This window comes from Balaenoptera borealis (genome assembly GCF_965194805.1).
Source record: "Balaenoptera borealis genome assembly, chromosome: 10".
Taxonomy (NCBI): domain Eukaryota; kingdom Metazoa; phylum Chordata; class Mammalia; order Artiodactyla; family Balaenopteridae; genus Balaenoptera; species Balaenoptera borealis.
Genome location: NC_138874.1, coordinates 11,179,135 through 11,200,213, shown reverse-complemented (window position 1 = coordinate 11,200,213; position 21,079 = coordinate 11,179,135). Strand labels below are relative to the sequence as shown.

At 41.1% G+C, this 21,079-nt stretch overlaps 2 protein-coding genes across 4 annotated transcripts in view; both read left to right on the top strand.

Moving 5' to 3' along the window:
* SLC35F3 (solute carrier family 35 member F3) overlaps nt 1–4,861 on the top strand; it is a 321,601-nt gene extending 316,740 nt beyond the window's left edge. Inside the window, exon 9 of the transcript XR_014249077.1 lies at nt 1,732–4,861. The gene's annotated coding sequence lies outside the window, so the exon portion shown is untranslated. The remainder of the gene's footprint in view (nt 1–1,731) is intronic.
* A 23-nt stretch (nt 4,862–4,884) lies between these two features.
* COA6 (cytochrome c oxidase assembly factor 6) lies at nt 4,885–12,756 on the top strand. 3 transcript variants are annotated; one of them, XM_082407746.1, is made up of 3 exons: nt 4,885–4,938; nt 5,661–5,820; nt 10,510–12,756. In XM_082407746.1, exons 2-3 carry the CDS (start codon nt 5,677–5,679, stop codon nt 10,603–10,605), a joined length of 240 nt encoding a protein of 79 aa, XP_082263872.1. In that variant the 5' UTR covers nt 4,885–4,938; nt 5,661–5,676; the 3' UTR covers nt 10,606–12,756. The 3 variants fall into 3 exon arrangements, with proteins under 3 accessions (XP_082263872.1, XP_082263873.1, XP_082263871.1); XM_082407747.1 differs by having other exon boundaries at nt 4,900–4,921; XM_082407745.1 differs by lacking the exon at nt 4,885–4,938 and adding an exon at nt 4,945–5,125.
* Nucleotides 12,757–21,079: the final 8,323 nt, after the last annotated feature.

The window sequence follows — 21,079 nt, the reverse complement described above, 5'->3', positions numbered from 1 at the left end:
CACCTCAAAATTTCTCTCTTCTAGTTGTTTTTGCTCTGTTGGCTAGACCACAGAGCTCCTTGAGAGTAAGCGGGTGGGGGAAGGGGCATTATGGCAATTCATTGAATCTCTTTGGTAATACTTTCCTTATCTCTGCCCTAGGCCTACTACTGACCAGTAGGAATTGCTTAGCTGCCCAAGTGACAGCACTAGAGACTACTGACTTTTGACCTTGAAGGCCACATAAGATGGTAAATCCATTAAAAACTTAGTAATCACACTATAAATATTCTGAATGACCATTATTTTTACCTTTCTGTGAATCAAATGTACTAAAGATGACTTTTCTCAGGCCAAACAACTACTCTACTTTACTTAAAAATTATGACACATATCATGCATATATGTGACATATATTCTTTCTTATTCACAGAAGAGTGTATAAGATTTACTTGTACAGTTTACTTAAAAGATAATTATAAAACAAACACCCAGTTTCAGAAACAGAACATTGTCAGCCCCTCAGAAGCCCTCCCTGGTCACATCCCAGTTCTCTTTTCTTAATAGTTTTACTATTTAATGTATGTATCCTTAACATTAGAGTTTTGCATTTCTGAACCTTACGTAAGTGGAAACACATGGTATCTATTCTTTGATTGACTTGCTTCTTTCACTCAATACTGAGATTCATCATATTATTATAAATGGTTACAGTTGTTGTTCATTTTCATTGGTGCATTATATTTCACCTTATGACATCATAATTTATCCATTCTGTTGTTGATATGTTTGGATCGTATGTTGTTTTTAGCTATTACAAACTTGCACATATACAAGAGATTCTGAATAGAATTGCTGAGTCATAGCGAATGTGTATCTTCAACTTTACTAAAGTCACAGCTTTCCAAAGTGACTGTATCAATTTATGCTACCATTAGAGTATGAGGATCCTCTTTGCTTCATCCTTCTTAAAACTTGCTATTGTCGGGCTTAATTATTCTTTGGTCTGGTGGGTGTCTACTAGTATGGCATTGTGATTTTCATGTTCATTTCTGTGGTTGCTAATATGGATGTGCATATTTTCTACTGGTCATTTGTATTTCCTCTTTGGTGTTGTGCCTACTTAAGCCTTTTGCCTATTTTTAATATTAGGTCATCTGTCTGTTTCTTATTGATTTGTAGGTGGTTTTTTTTTTTAGAATTAATTTTTTTAAAATTAATTTATTTTTGGCTGCTTTGGGTCTTCGTTGCTGCACGCAGTCTTTCTCTAGTTGCTGCAAGCGGGGACTACTCTTCATTGCGGTGCGTGGGCTTCTCATTGTGGTGGCTTCTCTTGTTGCAGAGCATGGGCTCTAGGTGCGTGGGCTTCAGTAGTTGTAGTTGTGGCTCGCGGGCTCTAGAGCGCAGGCTCAGTAGTTGTGGCGCACAGGCTTAGTTGCTCCATGGCATGTGGGATCTTCCCGGACCAGGGATCGAACCCATGTCCTCTTCATTGGTAGGTGGATTCTTAACCACTGCGCCACCAGGGAAGCCCGATGTAGCTGTTTTTTACATATTCTGGGTACTAATTCCTTGTTATATGCTTTGCAAACTTCTTCTCCCATATTGTGACTTTTCCACTCACTTTATGGTGTTATTTGGTAAACAAAAGTCCTTAATTTTAATGTAGTTGATTTTATTGATCTTTTCCTTTATGGCTAAAAAAAAAAATTATTCTCAATCCTAAAGTCATAAAATCATTCTTCCATACAGGTCCACAAAATTTATCTGAAATACTTGGAGACAGATGTGTTGTGGAATACAGACTTTTTTGGATACTGGAAAGGTACCATGGAACGTACAACATATACTATGTAGCAAGAACTGGGACAGTACCTATAATCAAAAATATCAATATTTCTACAGCAAAACATATAGCCAACTAAGTGATATATAAATAATGACTATCGTGACACTGTCACATTTTTCACCAAATGAGTTCCAAAGAGTTTGATGTTTCAAGGTTTGAGGATTTTGTAATTAGTACAAAAGTTATGGTAGCCTCATACAATAAAAATGGAATTATTTCAAAGTTTGGAGGAACTTACTGGTGGAGCCATTGACCTGGAATTTGTGTGTGAACCTTCATTACTACTGATTCAAATTTTTAATGGTTTGGGACTATTCATATTTTCTTCTCTTTAGTCAGCTAGTTGTTTTTCTTGAGATTTGTACAATCATCTACATTTTATTTGCATCAAATTGTTTACAAGATGTTCTGTTTTGATTTCTAAAGTCTAGTTTTTGTTATTGACATAGGTTGTTAACATCTCTCCTTTTATTGCTCAATACTGTTAAATATTTGTCAATTTTTAAAAAAAATTTATTTATTTATTTATTTAATTTTGGGTGTGTCGGGTCTTCGTTTCTGTGCGAGGGCTTTCTCCAGTTCCGGTGAGCGGAGGCCACTCATCATCGCGGTGCGCGGGCCTCTCACTATCGCGGCCTCTCTTGTTGCAGAGCACAGGCTCCAGATGCGCAGGCTCAGTAGTTGTGGCTCACGGGCCCAGTCGCTCCGCGGCATGTGGGATCCTCCCAGACCAGGGCTCGAACCCGTGTCCCCTGCATTAGCAGGCAGATTCTCAACCACTGCGCCACCAGGGAAGCCCAATATTTGTCAATTTTATTAGTCTTTTCCAAAAAAAAAAAAAAAAAAAAATCAACTTCTGGATTTTTAAAATCTACTGTATGCAGTGGTGTGCTAGTTAATTGGCTCTGAACATAACGAAACAAAACACTACCTTGTTGGCTGATTTCCAGTGTGAAGATTCCCATCGGGGCAATTTCAAGCTACCAGATTGATACTATTGCCCATGGAATCGGGAAGAGGTGTGCACAGTTGGCTCTCCTGAGCCAGTACAGGCAGTGTCTGGCACACCACTACTTTCATTTCCCATTTCATTCATTTCTGCTTTCAGCATTATGTCCCTCCTTCCACTTTCCTTAATTTTGCTCTCCTTTTTCTAACTTCTTGAAAGGGAATGTTTAGCTAAAGACCTTTCAGCCTCTTTTCTCATGTACTTACTTAAGGCTATAAACTTCCCTCTACGTACTATACGTTAACTTTATTCCGCAGGTGTTGCTATCGTATTTTATTATTCAGCTCAAAACATTTTCTCATTACCATTATGACTCTTTGGCTATGGGTTATATGGACTTGTTTTTATAGCTCTTTATTGATTTCTAGCTTAACAGCACTGTGCTCAAATAACACGTGCTGAATGAGTTCAATCTTTAAAATTCGTTGAGAGTTGCTTTACAGCTAAGTATGCGGTTGATTTTGGTAATATGTCATGTTTGCGTTCCAAAAAACATGTTCTGATTTTGGTTGTGTTTTTCTGTGTATATTCATTAGGTCAAGTTTGTACATCATGTTATTCAAGTTTTCTATACCCTTACTGATTTTTCTTTTGTTTGTCTTAACAATGACTGGGAAAGGCTTGTTAAAATCACCCACTATGGCCATATATTTTTTTCTTTATAATTTTGTCAAGATTCCCTTTATATAGTATATATATATATATTTATCATTAAGTGCATAAAAATTTTAAACTTTAAATATATATTTTTTCAACTCATAAGTCATTCAAGACTCCTTCCATCCTTTTTGTATCTCATTAGTCATACTTAAAAGATACTATCCTTATATAAACTGCCCTTGATAGACACAGTATAAAAGAATTGGTGGCCCTGGTAAAGCTAAAGCAATCCACTTATTAGATTCCATTAACTATTACAGAAATATTTCCCATATTGTAGAACATGTGTTTGGTGGTACTTAGGCTTCACACAGCCAACCTGAAAATCTGCGTATGTTTATTTGTAAAGGATTAAATACCAGCACTGAGTGCAGAGCTGTAAACTGCTTGTGAGTTTTATAAGCACTTAGAATTCAACAGGACTAGATGATGGAGAAGATGGGATCTTTAAGAGAACTGCACGACTGACCTGTATCTACACACGTGCTTTCAAATAAAGATTCTGCTGAGATATTCATTAAAATATTAAAAAGGGCATCTTTCAAAATATCTGGAGCAGCGCTTTTCATTCCTTTTAAAACACACCTCGGCGTTTAGGGAGTAAACAGAGCCACAAGTGAGATTAAAACAATAATACAGGTATTAATTTTACCCACTCTCCTGACCAATTTGTATTACCTCCGGCAACTTTCAGATCCAAGTCCAAGAATCTTAGCTGTAAACTCTAATCTGGCTCACATTTTAATCCCACGAACTATCAGATCTCAGCCGACTGGAACTTGGTTTATGTCATATTCTATCACTAGATGTCTCCAAATACCAACTAAAAGGATCTTGTCCATCTACAGAAGAAAGCCGCAAGGGTTCAAGCCAGGGAAAGGTGATAATGTTGGTAAATGTAACAGGATCAAATCTGAATCGGGAAACTGGGAGCTTGGTGCCCTGGGTTCTCAGCTCAGTCACTTATTCGCCATGTGTCCTGGGGCGTCACCCGCCTCTTTCTGGGACCGTTCCTTTTTCTTTTTTTTTTTTTTTCTTTGAATTTAAAAAGCGAGGAGTTAAGCCTTCGCGGCCCTTTAACGCTTCGTCCCGCTCTCATCTCAGGTGCCAACTTCCACACAAAGCCGCCGTTTCCGGCAGGGCTCGCACGTTAAGCTTTAAGACGGCGCTTGGCGAGATATATGCAGAAATTTAGATTCATGAAAGAAGCACAGTTCGTTAAAATCACGAAAAACTGCAGGGAGAGAGGCACCGAGACGTTAACAAAGCCAAGGCCGCTCTGAGGAGTGACCGGATCCCACCCACTCTCCATCTCCACACCCCCAGAACCCGCCTCCCTCGCCCGAGCAGGCCCGGAAGTCCCTGGGACAGGTAAGGGAACGGAACAGGAAGTCCCGCCCTCCTGGAACAGCGAACGGTAGCCCGTAAGGATCATTCCAAGGCCAGTGCATTCGCCGCGTGAATTGTTTCCTTGAGGGGGTGGGGGGTCTACGCCGCTTGAGCTCAAGCGGGCGAGGCGACAGTGCGGCGCCAGTCCTCGGCCCCGCGCCCTTCTTTCTCGGTTGTTCGGCTGCGTGACTCTCCTCCCGTCGGCGCCGAAGGGAGCCTGGTTCTGGGCGGGCAGAGAGGTGGGCTTGCTGGCGGGGCTGGCGGGGCGCGCCGGGGAGGGTACGGACCCCGGAGGTCGCTGACTTTCCGCGAGCCTCGGGCTCCTCTTCTGCAAGACAGAGCAGCACTCCTTGTCCTGCCTGGTGATTTTGCCCTCGTGCATTTATTTGTATAGCACTTTGGTTCGAACAGCAACCTCGTAAAATGGGCACCGCTCCCCTGTTTTACCGATGGGGAAACAGGCTCGAGAGAATAAATGAAGTGTCTGAAGTGACAGACCGTGTGAGAGCCATAATTCTAACTCCGGCTTTCTGAGACCAAGCTGCCACTCCAGCCGTGGAGCAAATTACATGGTGTAAGGGATAAGCGTCAAAAGCGAGTGCTCTTACGATACCGTTAATGTAATAGAACTGATTAGTTTCAGCCGCATCGTTAAAATCCGGAGGCATAACTTTAAAAAAAGAGGGGTTTGGAGGGAACAACAGTATTTTTTCTTTGGCTTAGCTTCTCTCGAATTACCAGTTCCTTGTTAATATCACATGTTTTGGTTCACAGCTTGAGCCCACTGGGAATGGCAGCCCCATCTATGAAAGAAAGGCAGGCTTGCTGGGGAGCTCGGGATGAGTACTGGAAGTGTTTAGATGAGAACACAGAGGACGCTTCTCAGTGCAGGAAGTTAAGAAGCTCATTTGAATCAAGTTGTCCCCAACAGTGGGTAAGTCACACTGGGACGTGTTTCTGTTTGCTGTCAAAATACACAGAGCTTACGGTGAGTGGTGGGCTATGAAATGAGGTACTGTTTGAGGCGTGTCAAATGAGCCGTTTCCGTGAGCAGCAGAGAAAACCTTGTCTCGTAATCCAGGCTCGTTTTATGTACATAGCAGGCACACCTTTGGAAAATGTCACCTGACACCTTAAAGGTGATTGAAAAGCAAAACATATGCACACTAACCAAAAAATTCCAACCTTCTAAATTGGTAGATTTCTCCCGGCTCTTCTGAAGGGATAGTATTTAATCTTGGGCAAGAGTTGGCAAATTCATTGGCCTAGAGCTGCTCTCAGAAATAAAGCATTCCCAGTTGCCCACCCAAAATCATATGGTCATATACCCAAAATACAAATACAAAGGAGTTTAGAAAGTGGAAGAAACAAAACGATCATATGGCGGATTCTGCCACCAGCTGCTCCAGGTGCCTTGCCGACACGCGCTCCTGCTCTGTATTGCCAGTCCTTAGAATGGGAGGGGTTGGAAAAGGGAACTAACATCACTGAGCTCAGTAAGTGCCCCGGCGTGAGTGCCATGACACTCCTTCATCAGTACCCTTTGAGATGGGCGGTGTTGCCGTCAATTTCCAGAGGAGGCAGCTGAAGCCCAGAGCGTTGAAATAACTTGCTTTTTCACTGTTGGGGCTGGAGAATGGGATGCTCGGAATTGAGATGAGGGCAAGGCTGTATCTGTTGGTAAGGACGAGGACTAGGCTTTGATCCTGGCAGTAAGGTAGGTTGGAGGACAAGATCATTGAAGAAAGAGGTCAACGACCTGAGAGGCCACGGTACTGGGAGGATCAACCACATGGATACTGAACCACCCAAGAGTTATGATGAGAACACTGTTAGAGAAACTGACAGCAACCTACAAAGTTATAGGTGACTCCAACAAAGAAGGGAGCAGTAGAGCAAAGCAATCAAAATAACTGCTGCCGCATCTGACAGTGACAGCCACGCTCCCGTGGAAAACCGTTGTCTTCTGCAGACTTTTTTTTTTTTTAAATTTTATTTATTTATTTATTTATTTTTGGCTATGTTGGGTCTTCGTTTCTGTGCAAGGGCTTTCTCTAGTTGCGGCAAGTGGGGGCCACTCTTCATCATGGTGCGTGGGCCTCTCACCATCGCGGCCTCTCTTGTTGCGGAGCACAGGCTCCAGACGCGCAGGCTCAGTAGTTGTGGCTCACGGGCCTAGTTGCTCCGCGGCATGTGGGATCTTCCCAGACCAGGGCTCGAACCCGTGTTCCCTGCATTAGCAGGCAGATTCTCAACCACTGTGCCACCAGGAAAGCCCTGCAGACTATTCTTAGTCTGTAACTGACCTCCCTTTTCCAGCCTGCGCCCTCAGGCCTTTGCTCCCTTTTCACCCGTGCTCTCTACTCAGGAGTCATACCCAGTGGCCATAGAATAGAAACGAAAGATATTTACAGAGATTTGTGTAAGAAGGTGGGGAAGGAGACAGAGGGAGAAGTGATGGGAGTACTCTCTGAGTGCGTTCTGTGTGAGAAATTGTGTTTTCATTAGCTTTAATTTTCATTCAGTCTTGTGGGGTACTATTGTATCTCTTTTACATAATAGAAACTAAGGCTCAGAAAGGTGAAATAATTTGTTCAAGATCGGCTAACCAGCAAAGTAGTAGAGAGGGCATTTGAAAGTAGATTGCAAAGTTTGTATTCTTTTACTTAGCTGAAGTCACAGCCAGAGAATAAAGATAAAAATAAAACCACCAAATAGAGATTCACAATGAATACTTCTATGATAAAACACTAAAAATAAAAATTTCTTACATAATAAATATGCCATAAAACTGTGCTGTCACAAAACCAAATTACTCTTCTCTGCCCCTTGGCTTATCCCTTTTATAGCACGCATCAGTCGGCCTTGTATAATGGCCCGATTTAAAGTCTCCTATTGGTTCCTAACTTAGGAAGGAGCAGGGATCAGGTCTGTCATTGTAGCATCATCCAACGCAGTCTTCCACAAATAGAGCAACTGGACAGCCAAGATATTTGATCCTAACATCAGTTTCAGATCCTGTCTTTTCCCTGTGAACCTTTGAAATGTCTCAGAAATTCCAGTATTTTGGCATTCATGCTACTATCTTGCATCTCATCTAATGGCTTAGAGGACACTAGCATTATACATACACAGTGCTTCTCAGGAAACGCTTGTTGATTTATTAGCCTTTTGGACATTAGCCTCTTTGAGGTGCCGCATGTCGAGGGTCCTCAACTGTTAGTTGAATGGAAAAGACTATGGAGCAGAGCTTTTCAAGCAGAGAGTACGGTATATGCAAAGGCATGGAAGCAAGATGCATGAGAAATCAGCACATTCAGGAAATGGGGTAGCTCTGGACGGATTGCATTTCAGGGTCTGGTGGTAAACCCAGAAGATAGACAGATGGGCAGAGATTAAGCCATGAATGACCTGATTTGTCTTACTGAGGAATTTTGGATGTTGACCTTGAAGGCAGTAGGGATACCTTGAAAGACCTTTAAACAAGCAGTGCCATAATCAAATTGGAATTTCAAAAAGATTATCCTTGGCAGTGGTGTGATGGATGGATGAAGGAGGGTAGAGAAACCAGTTAAAGAGCTATTACAACAATCCAAGTGAGAAATGACGTGGGCCTGTACTGTCGCAATCAAGGGGGAAAGAGATCGGAGCATTTGGTTGGATAGTGATGCAGTCACTGAAATAGGTGACGGGAGGAGAAACGTGTCTGGAGAGGAGCTGAGTTCTGGACAAGTTGGGACTGAAGTCTAAGTAGGACCACTAAATGGCATTGTCATTTAGGCAGTCGGAGATGTGACAAGAGATGCAAAGATCTATTGATTTGTCATAGAAACGTTAAGAGCATTGTGCACTTCTTCGTCTGGTGCCCCTTACATACAACACCCGTCCCAGCTCAGTCAGCCTAAGGACACCAGGGGTGCGGAGTCTGACAGTGAGATTTATTAATGTGCTGTAACCAGGGAGCCCCACGCACCGGTGCTGCTGTGGGCGTCTCACCAACCAAGGGAAAGGAGCTGTCAGAGGGTTTGGGGAAGGGTGGAGTTCAGGTGAAACTGAAATGAAGTGGTGCTTTGATAGGCTCAGAGCAAAGCAGGGCTGTGTATAAGCAGGTCGTCACCTCTGGACTGAGAAGTGGACCCAGGGTCTTATTTTCCACAAAGATAAATGCTGCCATGTCGTCATGCTCAGAAATCCTTATGTGAAGTCCTGCAGCTGAGCTGGAAATCAAGACTGCTGCTTTTTGTCAAAGTGCCTATCAGATCCCCCAGGGAAAAGTGGGGTGTTTCATTCTTACCGAAAGAACTTCAAAGAGCAAATTTCTGATAGTTCGATTTTAGAGAACAAAGTTTCTTGGTGCATAAGAAAGCAGTAGGGACTTCCCTGGTGGAGCAGTGGTTAAGAATCCGCCTGCCAGTGCAGGGGACACGGGTTCGAGCCCTGGTCCGGGAAGATCCCACATGCCGCGGAGCAGCTAAGCCCGTGCGCCACAACTACTGAGCCTGCGCTCTAGAGCCCGCGAGCCACAACTACTGAGCCTGCGTGCCACAACTCCTAAAGCCCGCACGCCTAGAGCCCGTGCTCCGCAACAAGAGAAGCCACTGCAATGAGAAGCCCGCGCACTGCAACGAAGAGTAGACCTTGCTCGCCGCAACTAGAGAAAGCCCGTGCGCAGCAACAAAGACCGAACACAGCCAAAAAAAAAAAAAAAAAAAAAAGCAGTAGTCACTCAAAGGGGTCTCTTAGGACAGTGTCTGGCTGCGGTGTGTCCTGCAGAGGACCGTTAACTTTGTAGCTGGCTTTATCTGAGTCTCTTATCCCAGCTTGAGACAGGGCAGGCACAGTTTTACATTCTTAACTCGGGCTCTACTGAAATATTTAAGAATTAAATCCTAAGAAAAGCTTTTCTGTTCTGACAGTGAAAACGTGTGTGGTGTCATGCCTTTGTCCTGTCTGCAAAGCAGCTCAGATGCAGATGCTATGAGGATTTGGTGGCTGGCCTTGATTTTCTACTTCTGTGATTTTACTGTTTCAGGATATGGGGCTTTAAGATACTCCAAATTCCCTATGGCGAGAGGAGGATGTAAACAGAAATAATAAAATGAAATACTTAGTGTATTAAAGTTTTACCATCAGTTTACTTATTCATAGTTCATGAATATAATTTTTAACTATGTGTCTATCTCCTTAAATGTATGTTTCTGGATAAGATAAACTTAATACAAATATGATGGCTAGTGAATTACAAAACTTGTTGAGCTTACAGTTGACAGGAAAAACTTGCACAGTGTCTTTAAATCATGAAATCTTATGACCTGAGAGTCGTATGGACTCTGAACTTGCATAGTACATTTCACATGTGTAAGCACAGATATACTTCTTGAGAAGGTGCACACGGTACTCAAATTCTCAACACGGTCAGTAACCCAAAAAGGGTTAGGACTCACTGGCCTATACTCTCTTTAGAGACTCTTATACATAAGATGCACTGATTCAAAATGGTTCTAAAATATAAATTACTTAGGCCACTTATATGATTTATATTGAATAATTAGTTACATTTAAATCTGTGCTTTTGTTTAAGCTGCATAGCTTGCCCTTATCTCAGACCCTTTTTTCTCAACAGATAAAATATTTTGATAAAAGAAGAGACTACTTAAAATTCAAAGAAAAATTTGAAGCAGGAGAGTTCCAGCCTCCGAAAACGGCCGCAAAGTCCTAGGCTGTTCCTGAACATTTCAGAAAGGTTGAAATTATTTTTTCTGGACATTCAGAAATGCTCTGTGGGACAACAGTAGTTTGAATGATGGCAAACACCAATGCTTGTTCCATATATACAACTCTTAATTTAAATGGTCAAGTAACAAGATTCCATTTTTCAAAAGACAGACTTGAAATAAAATGGTATGAAATATGCTTAATTGAATAAAAAACACATATTTTAAGAAAAAAAATTTAAAGCTTATTATGAAAACGTGTACTTTTTTTTTTAACTTTTTTTAAAAATTAATTAATTAATTAATTAATTTATGGCTGTGTTGGGTCTTCGTTTCTGTGCGAGGGCTTTCTCTAGTTGCGGCAAGTGGGGGCCCCTCTTCATCGCGGTGCACGGGCCTCTCACTATCATGGCCTCTCTTGTTGCGGAGCACAGGCTGCAGACGCGCAGGCTCAGTAATTGTGGCTCACGGGCCCAGTTGCTCCGCGGCACGTGGGATCTTCCCAGACCAGGGCTCGAACCCGTGTCCCCTGCATTGGCAGGCAGACTCTCAACCACTGTGCCACCAGGGAAGCCCCATGTGTACCTTTTTTGTTGTTGGAGGATGGGTAGTGGGCAAATACTATTATTGATAGAGATATGGATATACACTGAAAAAAATAAGATTTGCCATCGTCCTGGGAGTTAGCATTTTAATACAGACAGAAAAAAATGAGGAATGGGAGAAGGTTCAACTTAAAATAGACAGGTAAAATAATAGACCATCTACAAAAAACCCTACAGCTAATATAGTTAATGATTAGACAATGAATGCTTTTTCCCTCAAATCAGTAACAAGGGAAGGATACCCTCACTTCTCCTATTCAGCATGGTACTGGATTCCTAGCTACCTCAAAAGAAAAAAAGCACACAAATGGGAAGGAACAAATAAAACTGGCTCTATTCATGGACAATATGATTAACTCTGTAGAAAATCCCAAAGAATCGACAAAAAGAGCACCTAGAATTAATAAGTGAATCTTAGAAAGGTGGCAGGAAACAAGGTCAATATACAAAAGAAAATCAGGGGCTTCCCTGGTGGCGCAGTGGTTGAGAATCTGCCTGCCAATGCAGGGGACACGGGTTCGAGCCCTGGTCTGGGAAGATCCCACATGCCGCGGAGCACCTGGGCCCGTGAGCCACAACTACTGAGCCTGCGCATCTGGAGCCTGTGCTCCGCAACAAGAGAGGCCATGATAGTGAGAGGCCCGTGCACCGCGATGAAGAGTGGCCCGCACTTGCCGCAACTAGAGAAAGCCCTCGCACAGAAACGAAGACCCAACACAGCTAAAAATAATAAATAAATAAATAAATAAATTTATAAAAAAAAAAAAGAAGAAAATCATATTTATGTATACCAGCAATGAACTGGAATCTAAAATAAAATTTAAAATATGCCATTTACAATAGCACTAAAAAAACTAAAAATAAAAGGAATACTTAGATGTAAATCTAACAGTATGTGCAGGACCTATATCCTGAGAACTACAAAACACTTGAAATCAGAGATCAGCTTAATTGGGGAGAGGTACAGTGTTCATGGATTAGAAGACTCAGTGTTGTTAATTTACTGTTAAGTTCTCCCCAGTTTGTTCTATGGGTTCAAAACAACCCCAATCAAAATCTCAAGATTTTTGGTAGATATTGACAAGCTGATTCTAAAATTTGTGTGGAAAGTCAAAGGACCTAAGATAGCCAAAGCAATTCTGAAAAGAACAAAATTGGAAGATTCATATTATATGATTTTAATGCTTATTGTAAAGCTACAGTGATTAAGATAGTATGGTATTGACAGAAGGATAGACACATAGTTCAGTAGAACAGAACAGAGCCCAGAAATATACCCACACAGTTAGAGTCAACTGAGTTTGCACAAGGTGAAAAGGTGATTCTGTAAAGGATAATCCTTTCAGCAAATGGTGCTGGAAAAATTGGATGTCCATGCACAACAAAATGAACCTTGACATAAACTGCACCTTATTAAAAAAAAAAAAAAAAAAGCGAAATGGATCATAGCCTTAAATGTAAAATATAAAACTATATAACTTCCAGAAGAAAATATGGAGAAATTCTGCATGATTTGGGGTTTGGAAGTGAATTTTTATAACTTTTACAATTTTTTTAAAATTTGTTTTTTGTTTTTTTTTTTTTTTGATTTTTAGAAATTTCATGTAATGTCTGAAACATTTATATTAACATATTTCCATACAAATAACCCAATGAAAGTTTAGTATTAGTTGTTTTGTTTGTTTTTTTATACTGCAGGTTCTTATTAGGCATCACTTTTATACACATCAGTGTATACATGTCAATCCCAATCCCCCAATTCAGCACACCACCATCCCCACCCCACCGCAGTTTTCCCCCCTTGGTGTCCATATGTCCATTCTCTACATCTGTGTCTCAACTTCTGCCCTGCAAACCGGCTCATCTGTACCATTTTTCTAGGTTCCACATACATGCATTAATATACGATATTTGTTTTTCTCTTTCTGACTTACTTCACTCTGTATGACAGTCTCTAGATCCATCCACTTCTCAACAAATGACTCAATTTCGTTCCTTTTTATGGCTGAGTAATATTCCATTGTATATATGTACCACAACTTCTTTATCCATTCGTCTGTTGATGGGCATTTAGGTTGCTTCCATGACCTGGCTATTGTAAATAGTGCTGCAATGAACATTCGGGTGCATGTGTCTTTTTGAATTACGGTTTTCTCTGGGTATATGCCCAGTAGTGGGATTGCTGGGTCATATGGTAATTCTATTTTTAGTTTTCTAAGGAACCTCCATATTGTTCTCCATAGTGGCTGTATCAATTTACATTCCCACCAACAGTGCAAGAGGGTTCCCTTTTCTCCACACCCTCTCCAGCATTTGTTGTTTGTAGATTTTCTGATGATGCCCATTCTAACAGGAGTGAGGTGATACCTCATTGTAGTTTTGATTTGCATTTCTCTAATAATTAGTGATGTTGAGCATCTTTTCATGTGCTTCGTGGCCGTCTGTATGTCTTCTTTGGAGAAATGTCTATTTAGGTCTTCTGCCCATTTTTGGATTGGGGTGTTTGTTTCTTTAATATTGAGCTGAATGAGCTGTTTATATATTTTGGAGATTAATCCTTTGTCTGTTGATTCGTTTGCAAATATTTTCTCCCATTCTGAGGGTTGTCTTTTCGTCTTGTTTATGGTTTCCTTTGCTGTGCAAAAGCTTTGAAGTTTCATTAGGTCCCATTTGTTTATTTTTGTTTTTATTTCCATTACTCTAGGAGATGGATCAAAAAAGATCTTGCTGTGATTTATGTCAAAGAGTGTTCTTCCTATGTTTTCCTCTAAGAGTTTGATAGTGTCCAGTCTTATATTTAGGTCTCTAATCCATTTTGAGTTTATTTTTGTGTATGGTGTTAGGGAGTATTCTAATTTCATTCTTTTACATGTAGCTGTCCAGTTTTCCCAGCACCACTTATTGAAGAGACTGTCTTTTCTCCATTGTATATCTTTGCCTCCTTTGTCATAGATTAGTTGACCATAGGTGCATGGGTTAATCTCTGGGCTTTCTATCTTGTTCCATTGATCTATGTTTCTGTTTTTGTGCCAGTACCATATTGTCTTGATTACTGTAGCTTTGTAGTATAGTCTGAAGTCAGGGAGTCTGATTCCTCCAGCTCCATTTTTTTCCCTCAAGACTGCTTTGGCTATTCGGGGTCTTTTGTGTCTCCATACAAATTTTAAGATGATTTGTTCTAGCTCCGTAAAAAATGCCATTGGTAATTTGATAGGGATTGCATTGAATCTGTAGATTGCTTTGGGTAGTATACTCATTTTCACAATGTTGATTCTTCCAATCCAAGAACATGGTATATCTCTCCATCTGTTGGTATCATCTTTAATTTCTTTCATCAGTGTCTTATACTTTTCTGCATACAGGTCTTTTGTCTCCCTAGGTAGGTTTATTCCTAGGTATTTTATTCTTTTTGTTGCAATGGTAAATGGGAGTGTTTCCATAATTTCTCTTTCAGATTTTTCATCATTAGTGTATAGGAATGCAAGAGATTTCTGTGCATTAATTTTGTATCCTGCAACTTTACCATATTCATTAATTAGCTCTAGCAGTTTTCTGGTGGCAGTTTTAGGATTCTCTATGTATAGTATCATGTCATCCGCAAACAGTGACAGTTTTACTTCTTCTTTTCCAATTTGTATTCCTTTTATTTCTTTTTCTTCTCTGATTGCCGTGGCTAGGACTTCCAGAACTATGTTGAATAATAGTGGTGAGAGTGGACATCCTTGTCTCGTTCCTGATCTTAGAGGAAATGCTTTCAGTTTTTCACCATTGAGAATGATGTTTGCTGTGGGTTTGTCATATATGGCCTTTATTATGTTGAGGTAGGTTCCCTCTATGCCCACTTTCTGGAGAGTTTTTATCAGAAATGGGTGTTGAATTTTGTCAAAAGCTTTTTCTGCATCTATTGAGATGATCATATGGTTTTTATTTTTCAGTTTGTTAATATGGTGTATCACATTGATTGATTTGCGTATATTGAAGAATCCTTGCATCCCTGGGATAAATCCCACCTGATCATGGTGTATGATCCTTTTAATGTGTTGTTGGATTCTGTTTGCTAGTATTTTGTTGAGGATTTTTGCATCTATATTCATCAGTGATATTAGTCTGTAATTTTCTTTTTTTGTAGTGTCTTTGTCTGGTTTTGGTATCAGGGTGATGATGGCCTCATAGAACGAGTTTGGGAGTGTTCCTTCCTCTGCAATTTTTTGGAAGAGTTTGAGAAGGATAGGTGTTAGCTCTTCTCTAAATGTTTGATAGAATTCACCTGTGAAGCCATCTGGTCCTGGACTTTTGTTTGTTGGAAGATTTTTAATCACAGTTTCAATTTCATTACTTGTGATTGGTCTGTTCATATTTTCTGTTTCTTCCTGGTTCAGTCTTGGAAGGTTATACCTTTCTAAAAATTTGTCCATTTCTTCCAGGTTGTCCATTTTATTGGCATAAAGTTGCTTGTAGTAGTCTCTTAGGATGCTTTGTATTTCTGTGGTGTCTGTTGTAACTTCTCCTTTTTCATTTCTGATTTTATTGATTTGAGTCCTCTCCCTATTTTTCTTGATGAGTCTGGCTAATGGCTTATCAATTTTGTTTATCTTCTCAAAGAACCAACTTTTAGTTTTATTGATCTTTGCTATTGTTTTCTTTGTTTCTATTTCATTTATTTCTGCTCTGATCTTTATGATTTCTTTCCTTCTGCTAACTTTGGGTTTTGTTTGTTCTTCTTTCTCTAGTTTCTTTAGGTGTAAGGTTAGATTGTTTACTTGAGATTTTTCTTATTTCTTTAGGTAGGCTTGTATAGCTATAAATTTCCCTCTTAGAACTGCTTTCGCTGCATCCCATAGGTTTTGGGTCATCGTGTTTTCATTGTCATTTGTCTCTAGGTATTTTTTGATTTCCTCTTTGATTTCTTCAGTGATCTCTTGGTTATTTAGTAACGTATTGTTTAGCCTCCGTGTGTTTGTCTTTTTTACGTTTTTTTTCCCCATAATTCATTTCTAATCTCATAGCGTTGTGGTCAGAAAAGATGCTTGATATGATTTCAATTTTCTTAAATTTACTGAGGCTTGATTTGTGACCCAAGATGTGATCTATCCTGGAGAATGTTCCATGCGCACTTGAGAAGAACATGTAATCTGCTGTTTTTGGATGGAATGTCCTATATATATCAATTAAATCTATCTGGTCTATTGTGTCATTTAAAGCTTGTGTTTCCTTATTTATTTTCATTTTGGATGATCTGTCCATTGGTGTAAGTGAGGTGTTAAAGCCCCCCACTATGATTGTGTTACTGTCAATTTTCTCTTTTATAGCTGTTAGCAGTTGCCTTATGTATTGAGGTGCTCCTATGTTGGGTGCATATATATTTATAATTGTTATATCTTCTTCTTGGATTGATCCCTTGATCATTATGTAGTGTCCTTCCTTGTCTCTTGTAACATTCTTTATTTTAAAGTCTATTTTATCTGATATGAGTATAGCTACTCCAGCTTTCTTTTGATTTCCATTTGCATGGAATATCTTTTTCCATCCCCTCACTTTCAGTCTGTATGTGTCCCTAGGTCTAAAGTGGGTCTCTTGTAGACAGCATATATATGGGTCTTGTTTTTGTGTCCATTCAGCCAGTCTATGTCTTTTGGTTGGGGCATTTAATCCATTCACGTTTAAGGTAATTATCGATATGTATGTTCCTATGACCATTTTCTTAATTGTTTTGGGTTTGTTTTTGTAGGTCCTTTTCTTCTCTTGTGTTTCCCACTTAGAGAAGTTCCTTTAGCATTTGTTGTAGAGCTGGTTTGGTGGTGCTGAATTCTCTTAGCTTTTGCTTGTCTGTAAAGCTTTTGATTTCTCCATCAAATCTAAATGAGATCCTTGCCGGGTAGAGTAATCTTGGTTGTAGGTTCTTCCCTTTCATCACTTTAAGTATATCATGCCACTCCCTTCTGGGTTGCAGAGTTTCTGCTGAGAAATCAGCTGTTAACCTTATGGGAGTTCCCTTGTATGTTATTTGTCGTTTTTCCCTTGCTGCTTTCAATAATTTTTCTTTGTCTTTAATTTTTGCCACTTTGATTACTGTGTGTCTCGGCGTGTTTCTCCTTGGGTTTATCCTGTATGGGACTCTCTGCGCTTCCTGGACTTGGGTGGCTATTTCCTTTCCCATGTTAGGGAAGTTTTCGACTATAATCTCTTCAAATATTTTCTCGGGTCCTTTCTCTCTCTCTTCTGTTTCTGGGACCCCTATAATGCGAATGTTGTTGTGTTTAATGTTGTCCCAGAGGTCTCTTAGGCTGTCTTCATTTCTTTTCATTCTTTTTTCTTTAGTCTGTTCTGCAGCAGTGAATTCCACCATTCTGTCTTCCAGGTCACTTATCCGTTCTTCTGCCTCAGTTATTCTGCTATTGATTCCTTCTAGTGTAGTTTTCATTTCAGTTATTGTATTGGTCATCTCTGTTTGTTTGTTCTTTAATTCTTCTAGGTCTTTGTTAATCATTTCTTGCATCTTCTCAATCTTTGCCTCCATTCTTATTCCGAGGTCCTGGATCATCTTCACTATCATTATTCTGAATTCTTTCTCTGGAAGGTTGCCTATCTCCACTTCATTTAGTTGTTTTTCTGGGTTTTTTTCTTGTTACATAGCCCTCTGCCTTTTCATCTTGTCTATCTTTCTGTAACTGTGGTTTTTGGTCCACAGGCTGCAGGATTGTAGTTTTTCTTGTTTCTGCTGTCTGCCCTCTGGTGGTTGAGGCTATCTAAGAGGCTTGATGGGAGGCTCTGGTGGTGGGTAGAGCTGACTGTTGCCGTGGCGGTCAGAGCTCAGTAAAACTAAAAATTTGTTTTATTTATTTTATTTTTGGCTGAATTGGATCTTCTTTGTGCTGCATGGGCTTCTCATTGCAGTGGCTTCTCTTGTTGCAGAGCACAGGCTGTAGGCACACAGGCTCAGTAGTTGTGGTTCTCGGGCTCTAGAGTGCAGGCTCAGTAGTTGTGGCGCACGGGCTTAGCTGCCCCACGGCATCTGGGATCTTCCCGGACCAGGGATCGAACCCGTGTCCCCTGCATTGGCAGGTGGATTCTTAACCACTGCGCCACCAGGGAAGCCCTGGAAGTGAATTTTTAGATGATGACCTCAAAAGCACAATCCATAAGAGGAAAAAAAAAAAAAGCTAAGTTGGACTTTATCAGTATTAAAAATTTCTGCTCTGTGAAAGATACAATTAAAAGAATGAAAAGATAGAACTGGGAGAAAATATTGCAAATCACATATCTTATTAAAGAACTTGTATCCAGAATAACAAACTCTTATTTTAAAATTAGCCCAAGTTTGGGGGCTTCCCTGGTGGCGCAGTGGTTAAGAATCCACCTGCAAATGCAGGGGACACGGGTTCGAGCCCTGGTCCGGGAAGATCCCACATGCCGTGGAGCAACTAAGCCCGTGTGCCTAGAGCCCATGCTCTGCAACAAGAGAAGCCACTGTAATGAGAAGCCCGTGCACTGCAACAAAGAGTAGCCCCCGCTCGCCACAACTAGAGAAAGCCCGTGCGCAGCAACGAAGACCCAACGCAGCCAAAAATTAATTAATTAATTAAAAAAAAAAATAGCCCAAGTTTAAAAAATAGGCAAATTACGTGACTATTTTCACAACTCTATTCATAGTGTTAGAAATAATATTATATTATGAAAAGATGCTCCATATTATTTGTAGAGTAAATTAAAACCATGATGACCTATCACTACACACCTGTTAGAGTGCCTTAAATTAAAAAAAGTTGATAGTACCAAGTGCTGATGAAGATGCAGAGCAACAGAAACTGGCCTTCACTGCTGGTGGGGAAAGGGGTTGACTCTGAAAGGGTTACACAAAGGAAGTTTTAGGCGGAAGCTGTTTTCTGTGGCACTGTGGTGGTGCATCCATGTATGCACTTGTCAAAACCCACAGGACTGTACGCTGTAGAGAGTGACTTTGTGTGCACATTAAAATCAAATCAACCAGGGGGACTTCCCTGGTGGTCCAGTGGTTAAGACTCTGCGCTTCCAATGCAGGGGGCCCGGGTTCGATCCCTGGTCGGGGAACTAAGATCCCACGTACTGCAGCTAAGCCCGCATGTCACAGCTACTGAGCCCACACGCTCTAGAGCCTGTGGGCCGCAACTAGAGAAGCCCGTGCGTCTGTAGCAACGAAGAGCCCACACAGCCTAATGAAAAAAAGAAAGAAAATACTAGTCCCATCCATCTCAAGATAAGTAAATAAATAAAAATAAAATCAACCAGGATTTTGGAGGAATTCTAGTTTGGAACAAAGAATGATAAATGAATCTAACTATTATAAATATATGACAAACTCACTGAAAGCAATGGATAAGAAAGGGGCTGACCCACGTAACTTTGAAAAATGGTGTTCTGACTGGATTCTGTAAGACTGAAGACAAAAAGAACTATGCAAATCGCTAAATTTCACAGGGCTGTGGTGCAGCAATTCTGAAACTACAATAATGAGAACCAGGTTTGTGTTAGAAGACGCAGTTAAAAATAAGCAAGAGGTGCATGTTAGAATGAACCTTGTGTTGGTGTCAGAGATAGCGGGAAGAATTCCTGTGTATGTGAACATATCTGGGCATAGTACTTGTACACACATGGGCTGGTGGACACCCAGGTCCCCTAGCTCTGTCCACTGAGAGGGCCTGCAGTGACAAGTCCAGCACCCAGATGTGCAATGAGCACATCCAGCACCCAGACCTCGATTTCTAATAGTATTCACCAATAAATGGAACCAATGATCCTTGGTGAAATGTCTGACTCTAGAACTGGTATAGAGAGAGTAAAGATGAGCCTGGAGCATTGTGTATATAAGAATGTAAGGAAGTACTTAAAAAAAAAAAAAGATTGGGAGCGTGCCAAAGGACACAAGAGCCAACCATCCACCCTGCCATAAACAGATGACTGACAAAAGGACAAGACTTCCTTACAGAGGAATTCCAAGTAATAAAGGACATCCACTAATGAATGATAAAATCATTAAAAGAGAAAAGTTCAAGAAAAACAGCTTATTAGCATAGCCTCCAAGTATCTCTCCCAAAATGTTTATTAAATACTGTGGCAGTTTTTTTTTAAATTTATTTATTTTTATATTTTTTAATTTTTGGCTGTGTTGGGTCTTGGTTTCTGTGCGAGGGCTTTCTCTAGTTGCGGCAAGTGGGGGCCACTCTTCATCGCGGTGCACGGGCCTCTCACTATCGCGGCCTCTCGTTGCGGAGCACAGGCTCCAGACGCGCAGGCTCAGTAATTGTGGCTCACGGGCCCAGTTGCTCCGCGGCATGTGGGATCTTCCCAGACCAGGGCTCGAACCCGTGTCCCCTGCATTGGCAGGCAGATTCTCAACCACTGCGCCACCAGGGAAGCCCTGTGGCAGTTTTTTTTTTTTTAATTATTTTTTTTATTTTTGGCTGTGTCGGGTCTTCGTTTCTGTGCCAGGGCTTTCTCGTTGTGGTGAGCGGGGGCCACTCTTCATCGCGGTGCGCGGGCCTCTCACCAGCACGGCCTCTCGTTGCGGAGCACAGGCTCCAGACGCGCAGGCTCAGCAGTTGTGGCTCACGGGCCTAGTCACTTCGCGGCACATGGGATCTTCCCAGACCAGGGCTCGAACCCGCGTCCCCTGCGTCGGCAGGCAGACTCTCAACCACTGCGCCACCAGGGAAGCCCAATACTGTGGTAGTTTTAACAGTTGCCTCTGAATCCTCTGATACTCCTCCCTCCAAGAGGGGAAGTTCATTTTCCCTCCCCTTGAGTGCAGGCTAGGCTTAGTGACTTGCTTCTAACAGACTGTGGAAGTGAAAAATGGCAACTTTACAGAGGAGAACATGACAAACAAACACTGCCTTAA

Excerpts from the sequence above, each read along its gene's own strand:
- COA6 (XM_082407746.1), top strand. The coding sequence starts at position 5,677 with ATGGCAGCCCCATCTATGAAAGAAAGGCAGGCTTGCTGGGGAGCTCGG. Across the intron at positions 5,821-10,509 it reads CAAGTTGTCCCCAACAGTGG|ATAAAATATTTTGATAAAAG; the intron begins GTAAGTCACACT and ends TTTTCTCAACAG.